Here is a 15106-nt window from a genome sequence, read left to right as displayed (position 1 = left end):
TTTTTTCAACAGGTTAGTCAGCTAGACTAGACTACTGAAGGACCATAGGTCATCCTTCTTAGGAATGGTAGACAACCTTGACTAAGCAGTTCAAAACTGTTTATTCATACCAGCTTTAGATGGGTTCTAGCTGTTTTTAGATGGTTTCAAAACTAGTTATTTATGCTAATTAGGTGGTTCAAACTACTTTAGGTTCAATGTTGTTAGGCCTGATGTCTAAACTGGTACCTAAACTAAACTGTTGAAAACTGGTAGACAACCTTGACTAAGCTGTTCAAAACTGGTTACTCATGATCTTTGGCTAGTTTAAACTTGTCTTGGTGCTAGCTCAATTAGATTAACAGCTGGTTTAGTGGAGGTCAACCTGGTTAGGACTGGAAGACCACTTTGACAAAGCTGTTCAGAACTAGTCATTTAAGGTAGTTCTAAAAAGGAGGTTCATCAATTAGATTACGTTAGCTGGTTTGGCTGAGATCAACCTGGTTAGATTACATTGACTATTCTATTTAAAACTGGTCAATATGGTCATTAGCATGTTCAAATTAGTTTAGGTGGTTAATAAGTTAGATTACTAGCTGGTGGGGCCTATTTCAACCTTTTTAGAAAACTTTGACTGAGGTTGACCAAGTTTCAAAACAAATCATGGACTAGTCAGTTAAGTTTTGACTAGGCAAGTAAGCTAAAGCCTAGACTAGACTAGACCTCATAGGCTAGTAAGACCTTGATTTTTAAGCAGTAGTGTTTTAGGAATTATGCGAATAGTTAATGGAATCAAACTTTAATGACCCAGTAGAGTCTCCTACCTGCCTGGTTTGTGGTGATATTGACCGTCACAGAGTGTGGCGGCTCGTTGCTCAGGTGTGTGACTCCATTTAGAGCAACAATACGGAAGGTGTAGTTACTGTGAGCTGCGAGATTCAGCACCGTCACCCATGGTTCTGTCAGTCCTGTCTGCTGAGGGATAAAGCGAACCAGGGCCACTCCTGTCCGGGACACCACCAGTCCATTCATGATTCCTCCTCCTCCAACTGTCCCGCTAACAGCTCCATTGGTGTCTGCATCACCCCCATTGCTGTTTCCCACCCCGTTACCCCCTCCGGCACCCACCCGACAGTCCTCACACTGCGCCCCAACTTTGTCACACTTCTGACAAAGGACGTCATAGATGATGTCACTGCGGCCTCCTGTGTCCAGAGGTGAACCCCACTCCAGACTGACCGAGGTGCCGTTCACAGATGAGATGATGTTTACCGGAGCTGACGGAGGTCCTGCGGGGAGGATGAAGTTAGGCAGTTCTTAATTATAGGTTAATTAGTGAGGTTAAAGGAATTGGTGGTTATCGGGCTAGCTGATCAAAAGAGAATGATTGAATTTGCACTTCAGTTACCACACGACCCCGGTTCAACAAGTAATCTTGCCTTACAATTTTTCCACTCATTAAAAGTAAAAAAAAAAAAAACAGAAGGTATTTGGAATCTCAAAGCAGTAAAAAAAAAAAAAAAAAAAAAAACTTTTATGATTAAATTAGATTTCAAAATATTTCAGTTTGTTTTACAGATTGCACAAGCACATATTTTTAATGTAAAATACAAATTACAGATGAATTAAAAATGTATTAATTAAAACAAAAAATAAGAAAAAAATATTTTTAATTCTACTTAATTTTTTTTGAATATTTTTAATTTAATTTAATTTATTTCACCATGCATGCTGATCAAAATGATTTATATAATAAGACATTTAAATAAAGTATAGAATAAAAGGAAATAAAAATAAAATGTATATTATGTATATTACGTATCGGCATCCAAATATGGATTTTAAAATACTTTTCTAGGCCACGGTCTCTAAAGAAATTTTAAGTTTGAAGATTTCTTGATCTCATGATTTGCAAACATGAAGACTCACTTGTGCAGGGAGAAGAAGATGGATCTGTAGAGGAACGATAGAAGTTGGCATCACAGGGACAGGTTAGAGCTGCTCTTGTCTCAGAGTGACTGTGGAGTGGACATTTCCCACAGAGCTGATCTCCTGCCACGGGCTTGTAGAAACCCACCTCACATGCTAATAGAAACACAAAAACAGAGTTTAACTCAGCACAATCTGCTTTTTTGCCACTTAGATATTCCTAAAATATTTTTAAGTCAACATAAAATTAAATAGACAGATGTTCTGTTCCAGGTTTAAAGGATTAGTTCACTTCCAGAATGAAAATGTCAGGGGCGTAGATTACGCGGGGGACGTGTCCCCCCCACTTTTAATATCATGGATTTTCTTCCCCGCACTTTTTCAGTCAAATGTGTTCGCATAGAGGTTTTCAAGAGCTGGTGTGAATAAATAAAGATTTATAATAAAGAGACAGGATAGTCTCCTAGCGCATGACCTGATATTTTATTCGGACCCAGAAGGTGAGATGAACTTAACGTAGCGCTAAACACTCATGCAGTGTGTGTTTCATTCATCCTCGAAGCCGGAGCGCGCTCTCGCGCAGAAGGTCATTCCAGGAAACTCCTAATATGGACAAAAGCGCCCAGCTATCGCTGTATGAAAACAGTTGTTTTGACAGAAGAACTGAAACTTATGGAAACACAAAGACATTCACCATTGCGACAATATATGTTTTTTCCAAGTCATCTCCAGCAGGTGATAAATACAGTATATGAACAAAACAGTGTAACAGTATATATGAAGAGTTCAGATGCAAAAGCCTCTAAGTGCCATCTGAAATTTTCATCTAAAATTAGGATTTTTATCAGGCTCCTATATTTATGTTCAGTTATTATTTAAAGTAAAATGACTCAACCTAAGCATAAGAGCTTGCTAAAAATCCTAATATTAGATGAAAATTTCAGATGGCACTTAGAGGCTTTTGCATCTGAACTCTTCATATACAGTACAGACCAAAAGTTTGGACACACCTTCACATTCAAAGAGTTTTCTTTATTTTCATGACTATGAAAATTGTAGAGTCACACTGAAGGCATCAAGGGCTATTTGACCAAGAAGGAGAGTGATGGGGTGCTGCGCCAGATGACCTGGCCTCCACAGTCACCGGACCTGAACCCAATCGAGATGGTTTAGGGGTGAGCTGGACCGCAGACTGAAGGCAAAAGGGCCAACAAGTGCTAAGCATCTCTCGGGGAACTCCTTCAAGACTGTTGGAAGACCATTTCAGGTGACTACCTCTTGAAGCTCATCAAGAGAATGCCAAGAGTGTGCAAAGCAGTAATCAAAGCAAAAGGTGGCTACGTTGAAGAACCTAGAATATGACATATTTTCAGTTGTTTCACACTTTTTTGTTATGTATATAATTCCATATACAATTCATAGTTTTGATGCCTTCAGTGTGAATCTACAATTTTCATAGTCATGAAAATAAAGAAAACTCTTTGAATGAGAAGGTGTGTCCAAACTTTTGGTCTGTACTATATATATATATATTATTTGTTATTGTCCAGCAGTTATAGATTTCTAAGCCAATTAAAAGCTATAAATTAGAGAAGAATTAAAGTTGCCTATAATATCCACTACCAGTCAAATCTCTTCTGATCACAAAGCCAGCATTTATTTGATCCAAAGTACAGCAAAACAGTAAACAGAAATATTTTTACTAGACTATTTTAAATAACTGTTTTCTATTTGAATATATTTCAAAATGTAATTTATTGAGATTTTAAAGCTTGCTAAATAAAAATATAAATTTCTATAATTTATTTTCCAAAAAATATATATTTTTTAATTTATATACTGTATAATGTTACAAAGGCTTTTTATTTTACATAAATGCTAATCTTTGGATCCTTCTATTCATCAGAGAATCCGGAAAAAAAAATGTACTCATGTTTTAAATATTGATAATCAGCAAATCAGCATATTAGAATGATTTGATTTCTTAAGGATGTGACACTGGAGTAATGATGCTGAAAATTCACCTTTGGTCACAGGAATAAATAACATTTTAAAATATATTCAAATAGATATAGTTATTTTTAAATAGTAAAAATATTTCACAACATTACTGCTTTTGCTGTACTTTGGATCAAATAAATGCAGGCTTGGTGAGCAGAAGAGACTTTAAAAACATTAAAAATCTTACTGTTCAAAAACTGTTGACTGGTAGGCTATAGATTAAAGAAATAATACTGACCCAGTGTTTACAAAGTGAACATGAAACTTCCTTTACAAAAAAAAAAGGTAAAACAACAAACAAACAACAAAGTTGGAGGAGAAAATGAGATGGAGTTTTTCACCCTACCCTGTCCTTTTGAATGGAAATATACAGATGAAGAACAAACCACACATGACCTTTCCAACATGATTACGTAATGCGTGAAGTCACAGACATGCATTGGAGAGCAATATGAGCATTTGTGGTTAAAAGGTGTATAACTTTTTTTTTTTAATTACAGAACGTTTTATTAGATAAGACCTTTTTTCCTCGACTGGGATCATGTCGAGCCCTTTAAAGCTGCACTGAAACTGCGATTCAACCCATCAACCATTAAAGTCCACTACATGGAGAAAAGTCCTGCAATGTTTTTCTCAAAAACCTTAATTCCTTTTCGACTGAAAAAAGAAAGACATGAACATCTTGGATGACAAGGGGTTGGGGGTAGAGGTTAGTGTGTTAAAAATACAAGATACACCAAAAATTTTTAAGGTGTTAAAAATAAAGGTGTTTCCTTAAAGAATCCATGGAACCTTTCACAATTGTTGTTTGCAGTGAAAAAAAAGGGGAAAAAGGTTCTTTAACACTAAAAATAAATAAATATATAAATTAAATGGCTCTTTCAACAATGGTTCACTGAAAGGTTCACTCTGGTTCTTCAAGAACTGTGAGATATAACAATGCTCTCCCACGACCAGTTCTTACATATTTTATGAGTTTGCTAATTCATCCGACCTCACCTCACACTTTTGTCCAGATCCCACAAAAAATTTTGTTTTTTCACACAATTTGTCCAGATCCCAGTAACAAGGGGTAAGAGGTAGGTCATTCATACAAATTCATATGAATTTGGGAACTCGTAAAATACATACGACTTAGCAAAAATTTGCCACCTTGTAAAATATGTACAAATTGCCATGGGTTGGATATAAACCTGCAATTCTGAGAAATGAAGTCACAATTGTGAAATATAAAGTCCAAATTGCAAGATATAAACTCGCAATTCCAAGAAAAAAAGAATTGTGAGATAAAAAAGTTGCAATTGCTTTGAACAATTTTTTATTTGATTGGAGAAACAAGTTTCCTCCTTTCTGAACCTTTATTTTTAAGAGTGTACATGCTTTCTCATTTGAATATCCTGTTTAACCCAGAAATACATCACATTATGCAAGTAAAAAAGGGTTGAAATCGCCATTTTTTATAGTTTTGAACATTATTTGAACAAAATGAAATGCAACAGGTTGTGAGCAAGCACAGTCACTCTCAAGTGTAGCGGTTCAGAGTTTGCAAAACGAATGTTCAAGTGAGGACAACAAGTACAAGGGTGAGGAATCTGAGCTTTGGGGAGGGGAAGAATCGAGAATTAACATAGAGTGATAGCAAGTTCTTTATCTCCACTGACAGAAACCCGAGGGAGTCCAAAAAGTATTCCTTCTTGCAGTATTTATTCTTGTATGTTTTTTTTTTCCTTTTGGCTTGATCCGATTAATCCTTCCCTCCCTTGATGTTTTTTTGAAAAGCTCCTGAGTTGAAAAGCAGGTCACGATAAACATTGGGGCCGTACGCTCATGGAGTACAGTGACGTCTATGCGCTTTGAAGTTTTTGACAGAATACCTCTGGCAACGCAATCAGAAGCATACATTCGACATACACACCGACAGACAGACGTGACTTAATCATGATGAACTTTGGTGACCTTTTCTGTTTGGGCTGAAATCCTTCTTTTAAGACTCTTTCTACTTAGTAACTCTTTTTTTCAAAGCAGAAAAGATAAGAAAAAAGCCTGAGGGGTGAGAAGAGACTCCGTTGCTTTTTATCCAGCAGTGTTTACATACACTACATTAGGGCTGCTGTGTTCTCTGGTATTTTGTTTAGTTTTCTTGCACATTGGCACACTGTTTGGTTTGTCAGCACCTGTCAGAGCACCGTTCTCTTTGCATCCAAATTTGCATTACAATGAATTTTAATGAATATTTACAGCCATTGTATACTGACCTTGATTTTTATTCTTTGCCTAGATGGTTAAATAAATATGGTTTGAAAATAATAACCGCCAATGTGTTTTTCATTACCAGACTATGCAAGGTCTTGTAGCAGAACAAGGTGATTAAAGCATCAAAACGTACAATATTTTTATTTACCATAGAGTGACATAACACGCTCAACTAAATGGTCATGAATGGGTGCCTTTTCCATAGTAAGTGTTGAAAACTGTGTTGGAATTACATATTTCATTAATAAATATCCTATTCTCCTTACTAATGGATTAGGTGTCAAGATTAGAAAAACAATATGATATAATATAATATAATATAATATAATATAATATAATATAATATAATATAATATAATATAATATAATATAATATAATATAATAATGTTCATTGTATTTTCAGTTCAAGAGTTTGTCCCACCCATCCAGCCCTCCCTCGTCTCCTTCATCTCCGCTGGTCCCACCCATCCAGCCCTCCCTCGTCTCCTTCATCTCCGCTGGTCCCACCCATCCAGCCCTCCCTCGTCTCCTTCATCTCCGCTGGTCCCACCCATCCAGCCCTCCCTCGTCTCCTTCATCTCCGCTGGTCCCACCCATCCAGCCCTCCCTTATCTCCTTCATCTCCGCTGGTCCCACCCATCCAGCCCTCCCTCGTCTCCTTCATCTCCGCTGGTCCCACCCATCCAGCACTCCCTCGTCTCCTTCATCTCCGCTGGTCCCACCCATCCAGCACTCCCTCGTCTCCTTCATCTCCGCTGGTCCCACCCATCCAGCACTCCCTCGTCTCCTTCATCTCCGCTGGTCCCACCCATCCAGCCCTCCCTCGTCTCCTTCATCTCCGCTGGTCCCACCCATCCAGCCCTCCCTTATCTCCTTCATTTCCGCTGGTCCCACCCATCCAGCCCTCCCTCGTCTCCTTCATCTCCGCTGGTCCCACCCATCCAGCCCTCCCTCGTCTCCTTCATCTCCGCTGGTCCCACCCATCCAGCCCTCCCTCGTCTCCTTCATCTCCGCTGGTCCCACCCATCCAGCCCTCCCTCGTCTCCTTCATCTCCGCTGGTCCCACCCATCCAGCCCTCCCTTATCTCCTTCATCTCCGCTGGTCCCACCCATCCAGCCCTCCCTCGTCTCCTTCATCTCCGCTGGTCCCACCCATCCAGCACTCCCTCGTCTCCTTCATCTCCGCTGGTCCCACCCATCCAGCACTCCCTCGTCTCCTTCATCTCCGCTGGTCCCACCCATCCAGCACTCCCTCGTCTCCTTCATCTCCGCTGGTCCCACCCATCCAGCCCTCCCTCGTCTCCTTCATCTCCGCTGGTCCCACCCATCCAGCCCTCCCTTATCTCCTTCATTTCCGCTGGTCCCACCCATCCAGCCCTCCCTCGTCTCCTTCATCTCCGCTGGTCCCACCCATCCAGCACTCCCTCGTCTCCTTCATCTCCGCTGGTCCCACCCATCCAGCACTCCCTCGTCTCCTTCATCTCCGCTGGTCCCACCCATCCAACACACCCTCATATCCTTCATCTCCGCTGGTCCCACCCTTCCAGCCCTCCCTCGTCTCCTTCATCTCCGCTGGTCCCACCCTTCCAGCACTCCCTCGTCTCCTTCATCTCCGCTGGTCCCACCCATCCAACACACCCTCATATCCTTCATCTCCGCTGGTCCCACCCTTCCAGCCCTCCCTCGTCTCCTTCATCTCCGCTGGTCCCACCCTTCCAGCACTCCCTCGTCTCCTTCATCTCCGCTGGTCCCACCCTTCCAGCACTCCCTCGTCTCCTTCATCTCCGCTGGTCCTGTCCAGCCCTCCTTTGTCTCCTTCATCTCCGCTGGTCCTGTCCAGCCCTCCTTCGTCTCTGCTGGTCCCGTCTAGTTCTCCCTCATCTCCCTCATCTCCTTTGTCTCCGCTGGTCCTGTCCAGCCCTCCCTTGTCTCCTTCATCTCCGCTGGTCCCATCCAGTCCTCCATAATCTCCTGAGTCTCCTGTGTTTCCTCGTCTCCGCTGGTCCCGTCCAGCCCTCCCTCATCTCTGCTTTTCCCGTCCAGCCCTCCCTCGTCTCAGCTGGTCGCATCCAGCCCTACCTCATCTCCTGAGTCTCCCCTCGTCTCCGCCGGTCCTGTCCAGCCCTCACTGGTCTCCTTTGTCTCCACTGGTCCCGTCCAGCCCTCCCTCATCTCCTGAGTCTCCTTCATCTCCGCTGGTCCCATCCAGCCCTCCCTTGCCTCCTAAGTCTCCACTAGTCCCATCATTACTCCCTCATCTCCGCTGGTCCCGCCCAGCCCTCCCTTGTCTCCTAAGTCTCCACTAGTCCCATCATTACTCCCTCATCTCCACTGGTCCCGTCCATTCCTCCCTCGTCTCCTTCATCTCTGCCAGTCCCGTCCAGCTCCCCTTAGTCTCCTTTGTCTCTGCTGGTCCGATCCAGTTGCCCTTCATCTCCTGTGTCTCCACTGGTCTCAACCAGCTTTTCTGCAAATCCTAAAGTCCCAGAAAGGTCAGCCCAAAGCTCCTTCATCAACCAACTCTGCTCCTACAGAGCGCCCATCCTGGCCTGTGGGCCCCTAATTTGCCCATAGCCATAGTAGCTGAGCCAGGCAACCGGCTTGATGTTGTTAGGTTGTTAGTTCTCCTGGTGATTCTCCTGTTTATTGAGTTTTAGTTGGATTTAAAGACTGTTTATTGGGATTACTTCTGCGTCGTGCGCTTCTGTACAGCCACACACCGTAACAATAATATAAACCTTGAAAATAATCTAAGTACATTAAAAATGCAACCCCAACAACAGAATCTAGCTACAATTTTGAATAGACTGACTTATTGTTTACTTATCTTGATTTTTTTTAAACATAATAAAAGATATTTAAAAAAATCATAAGACTGAAAGAGATGTACTATATCAGACAACTTTTAAGATTAATCAGTATACAATATAATATCATTATTGTTAAAACATGTAAATAAGAAAAATATTTTCTTATTGTTTACTTAATATCCTTATTATTTAAAAAAGATAACAAATGTTAAAATAAAAAAATATACAACTGATAAAGATTAATCAGTACAAAAAATTATATAAATCACAATATAATATAATATAATATAATATAATATAATATAATATAATATAATATAATATAATATAATATAATATAATATAATATAATATAATATAATATAATATAATATAATGCATTTGCTAATATGCGTTTACATGTCCACAATTACACTGCAGAAATACAATAAATTTAATACAATATTTTTTTTGTCCAAAATAACGTAAATCATTGAAAACAACAACAGTAATAATAATAGTAATAATAATAATACATTTTAAAGTATTTTTTTTGGCCAATGATTACAAGATCTATGTGGTGTTACGCAAAAGATTATGTCTGATTATAACTCTAAAAATGTCCTGAAACTGTGAATTTCCAAATTTAGAGTTGACAGGTCAAATATTTGACCATATAATTTTAAAGGCATAGTTCACCCAAAATGAAAATTCTCTCATCATATACTATATATCATGCACACCCTCATGTTGTTTCAAACTTTCTCTCTTCTGTGGAACACAAAAGCAGTGACATGAGTGTGAATAAATAACGATAGGACTTTAATTTGGGCAAACTATTTCTTTAAGAGACTAACAATGAGTATCCTTGAAAACACACTAAAACACACACGGAAACATTCTTCTTGCTCACAAACAGCTCAGAACACTTATGGGAGCCAAACAACAGCTGCTAATGAGCTAGGAGGATTGTCTGAGTGATGAATGATTCTGTCTGTGAAATCATAGCTGGAAATGGGGCACTCCATCACAGGTCCTCCAAACATACGTGTTGTAAATGTCCCCATCTCCACTGAAAGGGTTTCTGATTGCTCAGGGTCCAGACGCATCCAGTACACTCATGTTAGTGTGTCATTCGCCTTGTACTTGCTGTCCTCCTTTAGATTTTGACCAGCCACATGTACAGCACAGCAGTGTACCATTTTAAAGATGCATGGAGACCTGCTGTACTGTTACTGTAATAATTGTTTCCTGTGAGAGCCATAAAACAGATGTTCCCATTCAGCCTCTTATTTACAAGGCAGACATTTCTGCTGTGTTGTTTTAACATGACGTATTGGCTAAATCCCTAAAGGCCATACAAAAGTGCACTGTTATTAAGTCCAATAAGTCATAATTTCATAATGCAATTTTTGACTCTATTAAACAGTTACTGTATATTTAAAAAATCCTAAAAAAAAACTCTGTCATGATTGGATAACCCATCACAACCATAGTAGTAGTTGTTGAATAGGCATAAATCTCTAAAGTGGGCGGTCATATGTTAATGAGCTTATGAATAATGTAGAGAACAACAGTGAAGTTTCAGAGTTTTGAATGTATTTTTCCATTCGATTTCATAAAAGTATTATTTATAGTTATATTTTCAATTTTAAAAAGTTCAAGTATTAGAAAATTGGGGAAAGAACAAATAGGTACAAGACACACCTAAAGAAATAATATGGAATAGATTAAAAACAGTAGCTTACTAAATATAATGAATATAGCCCTATAAACAAAATAAATGCCTTTCCTTATTTATTATAAATAAATAAAAAATAATCAAAAATAAATCAGATGTACTTAGTTACATTACTCTAATGAAGTAATTGAAACAGTTACACTACTTATTACATTTTAAATAGGGTAACTTGTAAACTATAACCTATAACATATAACCCAACTCAATTTAATGCAATATAATTTATTTATTGTGATAAAACTCAGTTAGCATCGTTACTCCAGTCTTCAGTGTCACATTATACTTCAGAAATCATTCTAATATGCTTATAGACATTTCTAATTTATTACCGGTTCAAACTTTTGTGCAATATTTTTGTACAAAAAAAAAATATTTTACTAATTTACTAGTTTTTTTGAATAGAAAGTTCAAAAGGACAGGATTTATTTGAAATGAAAAAATACACACTTTACACAAACTTTTGAATGGCACTTTGCATATACAAGCAAAAACATATTTGTATTTACTTTAAAACATTTAGAATCTCATACCTACAGAAATAAATGCTCCTCTGAGGCATATCAGCTCATGCTCATGTCAAGACTGAAATCCTTGAACCCACTGAATGTTATCATTAAAAATCAATTCTCTCTGGAGCATTTACCATGAAGCAGATTCCTGAAAGACCTGTTTTTGATGCCGAGTTATCTCCTGGATGGACTGAAGAGGAAGCTGCATTGCGATGCACATTGTCTTTTAACTATCAAAAGGCAAAGCATTTCCACAGGTTGTGCACCTGCTGTATTATTTCTCTCAAATCATAAAGCATAAGCTTCTGCCATTTTTTTCCATGACAGCAATCTTAGGGGTGACATTATTCAAGGTTAGTGACATTTGGAGCCGGCCAATCCGTCCCCAGGCAAAAATCCCAGCAGCAGCAGTGATACCGAGCATGACTGGCACCGTCCAGATCCCGAAGCCGTGCAGCCACGATAAGACCTAATGCCGACTGGCCCTGAAACCACAAGGGAACGAGTCTCAAGATCGAACAACCAGAGAGCAAAAATAAATAAAGAAATAAAAAAGGATGGATAAGAGGGGAGAAGATGAATTGCTCGCAAATGTTTGGGCCTTCAAGCTTCGTCTTTGACTATCAAAATGCCAATTCATGCATGAAATTCAAGCAGAACCAAGAGTACAATAACAGCGAATACAGACATGACCTTTTGATAGTCATTAAATAGACAGGTCTTTGATTTCTAAAAGCGTGGATCGTATTTTGCATTACAATACAAGGATTTACCTGCAAATTAGACTTCAGTCATAATAACGTCTGCGGTTTTAAAGGCACAGTGCACTCAAAAAAATACATTTTGTAATCCACCCCATTTTCATTCTGACCACAAATTATTTTAATAGAAGTAATTTTTCATCAAAACAACACAGAGAACCGCTTAAAAAACACTCAACACTGGTTTCTATTTCTCATTGAGTGGACGTCTGGGCCAGGCTCTGCAACATTCACATTCACTTTAAACAATATTTATGATTTATGAATTAAAATTTGCATACTCATTTGGATTAGACAGTTTTAACACAAACTAATAAACTCATTTTAATGCATGTTTGTCAGTAATACATAAATGAAACAGATACAATTTCTGTAATAGTAATAATTAAATAAATGTACACAATGACCGGGTTCATATATTTATCATCTATAAATCACATTTCTATAAATCTCATACATTTTAACTAATTTAATATTGCTAATTCCATATCTAGCCATATTTTAATTCTGTTCATACATTTAGAATGTATATATTATATAGATATAGAATGTAACTATATTTAACTATATAGTTTTCACAATTAACCTTTTTTATTTATTTATTTTTATTTATTTATTTATTTTTTACATATAATGGAATTTAATTATTAAATTTTGTTTTGTTACATTAATCAAATGCATTTTGGAAATATTTTGACTATTTAAAATATGAATATTTCAAAAATGCATTTGGATTAGTCAAATAGCTGAAAATGTTTCATTTATTTATGACTGGGGAAAAAAATGGTATTGAAACCATTTTATACTTAGAAATTTCACAAATAATTACAGAAAATTAATTTAATGTGACAAATTAAATTAGAAAGAGAAGAATTTTTTATTATTATTATCCATAACTTGACAATTTTTTATTTATTTATTTATTTATTTATTTATTTATTTTTACAGTATATGCATCACATTAATTTGATTGGTTTATGTTAAAATTGGGTAAAACATTTTTTTATTCAATTCATATACATAAATCTTAAATGTATGCGTATATGTACGTCTATTAAAAAAGGGAACTAATACAGGGTTGGGGTAATATAGGGCTAAAAGAGGACAAACTTTCATTGAACTATTCCTTTAATTGATCCCAAGGCTATAAGAAGAAGAAGTACATATGTTATAAAGCCAATAAACACAACCCCCTATGCATAAAATAGCCATATACCTTTGACACACAAGCATATCTTAATTTGTGAAAATGGGTTGTGCTGGCCTGAAGAAAGCAGCCTAATTCGAAACCGGCCATGTGTAAAAATGTCTGTTTATCCCAGAGGGAGGCTTTTAATGGATATATAAGAGGGCCGTAAGGAGTTAATTGTTTGTGGCTCGCAATCTGATATTAACTACATTGTGTGGCATAGAGCACGAGGCCAGAGAAGTCTATTATCTAGTTTACTCTCAAATACTTGCATTAATACACATAGATATATGTGTGTGTGGGTCTGTGTGGACGTGCATCCAATTTTGCTTCTGTTTTCTATTTTGGCCCTTAATCTTATTGTCTGTAGTTGTGGTTAGACTGTGTCCTCCAAAGATCTCATCTTAAACTTTCCAAGCGCAGGAGGGTAATTGCTATCAGATCAATTTACTCAAGAAGAAGTGGCGCCTGTTTCTAAGTGCTTGATAGATGGAGACCAACTTGTCTAAATTGGGGGCGACCTTGAAGAGTCATTAACAGTAGAAGAAGAAATGCGGCCGGCGACTTTATTGACTTGGAGAATCCTTGTGATTGCGCAGATAGACTCGACTGCCAGTGATATGGAAAAAGACATGAATAAATGATTAAACAGAATTCAAATGATTTGTTACGAATTCATTTGAAATGTATTGCTAAACATTTAACATCATTCCTACTGACTAAAGAAAAAAAACCTGGATGAGCTAAAAAGACTAGTAAAAGGCATGATTTTATTGATTTATGCTCGTTTTGAATGGTCAAGTTGGGCTAATGGAAACAAAATCCATCTTAAAGGCATACTTCACTCAAAAATCAAAATCTACCAATATATATATATCTGTGCATATTTCTCTCCTGATTCAGATGAGTTTTTAAGGTTTGAAGATATCAGAATTAGTTTCTTACAAACATGGAACTTTTCACTTCACAAGATTGTGTGGATTATTTAAGAATTATAGTGATTTATTTTTTTTTTTTATTTTTTTATCAGCTGTTTGGACTCTAATTTTGACAGCACCCATTCACTGCAGAGGATACATTGGTTAGTAAATTATGTAATGAATGAAGTCCTCTACATCCTGGATGGCCTGAGACAGAGTAGATTTTCAAGCAAAACACCCCAGGTGAATAAAGTTATTTTTATTTTTTTTACTAATAGAAATTACTATTCTTCCCCAGTTGATTGATTGCAGTTTTTCTAACCTGAACATTAGTTAAGCATGGTTCAAAAGTCTTATTTTTTTTTTTTTTTACCACAGTTAAAGATTTTTACAAAAAGTGTTGTTAATAGTTTTTATCACTCTATAAATCAGAAAATACTGTCAACAGACAGAAAAATAAAATTTGTTGTAAAATTGAGTATAAAAGCAGGCAACTGATGCATGAACTGATCCCTCTGTAAACACCTTCAGAATATAATTAGGAATAAAACTGTAAAGTCTGATGGATGTAAGTGCTACTGAAGTGGAGAATTATGACTCATTTTGAAAAATTGCTTTTGCAAAAACATAAAGTGGAACAAAATAAACAATTAAACAAAAAATAAACAACCCAAAATTACAAATTCTGTCATCATTTGCTTACCCAAGTTGTTCCAAACCTCTATGAAGTTGAACACACACACACACACACACACAAAAGATATATTAAAGAATATTGGTAACCAAAAAGTTGCTTATAGCCATTGATTTTTTTTTCCATACTATGAAAGTCAATGGCTACCACCAACATTTTGGTTACCAAAAAAGCTTCTTGTGTGTTAAACAGAAGAAAGAAACTTGTATAGCATTTTAATTTTGGGTGAACTAGCACTTTAAATCAAACCATTTACTAGCAAACCACCTTAGGTATTTTTTTTTTTTTTTTAAATTCTGAACGGACCATCACTGGCCATTTAAAATACTATAAACTAGTC

At 37.3% G+C, this 15106-nt stretch overlaps 1 protein-coding gene across 3 annotated transcripts in view; it reads right to left on the bottom strand.

Annotated features, from left to right (window-relative positions):
* The window catches only part of LOC132126335 (ephrin type-A receptor 8-like), an 88365-nt gene that overhangs the window by 14521 nt on the left and 58738 nt on the right, over positions 1–15106 (bottom strand). For all 3 annotated transcript variants that reach the window (XM_059537532.1, XM_059537533.1, XM_059537534.1), the window contains exons 4-5: positions 1909–2064; positions 804–1268 (exon numbers count right to left, since the gene is read on the bottom strand). In XM_059537532.1, coding sequence (XP_059393515.1) covers positions 804–1268; positions 1909–2064 — 621 coding nt within the window. The remainder of the gene's footprint in view (positions 1–803; positions 1269–1908; positions 2065–15106) is intronic.

The sequence above is a fragment of the Carassius carassius genome, chromosome 44 (genome assembly GCF_963082965.1).
Source record: "Carassius carassius chromosome 44, fCarCar2.1, whole genome shotgun sequence".
In the NCBI taxonomy this organism is placed as follows: Eukaryota; Metazoa; Chordata; class Actinopteri; order Cypriniformes; family Cyprinidae; genus Carassius; species Carassius carassius.
This window is presented reverse-complemented; position numbering and strand designations above follow the sequence as displayed.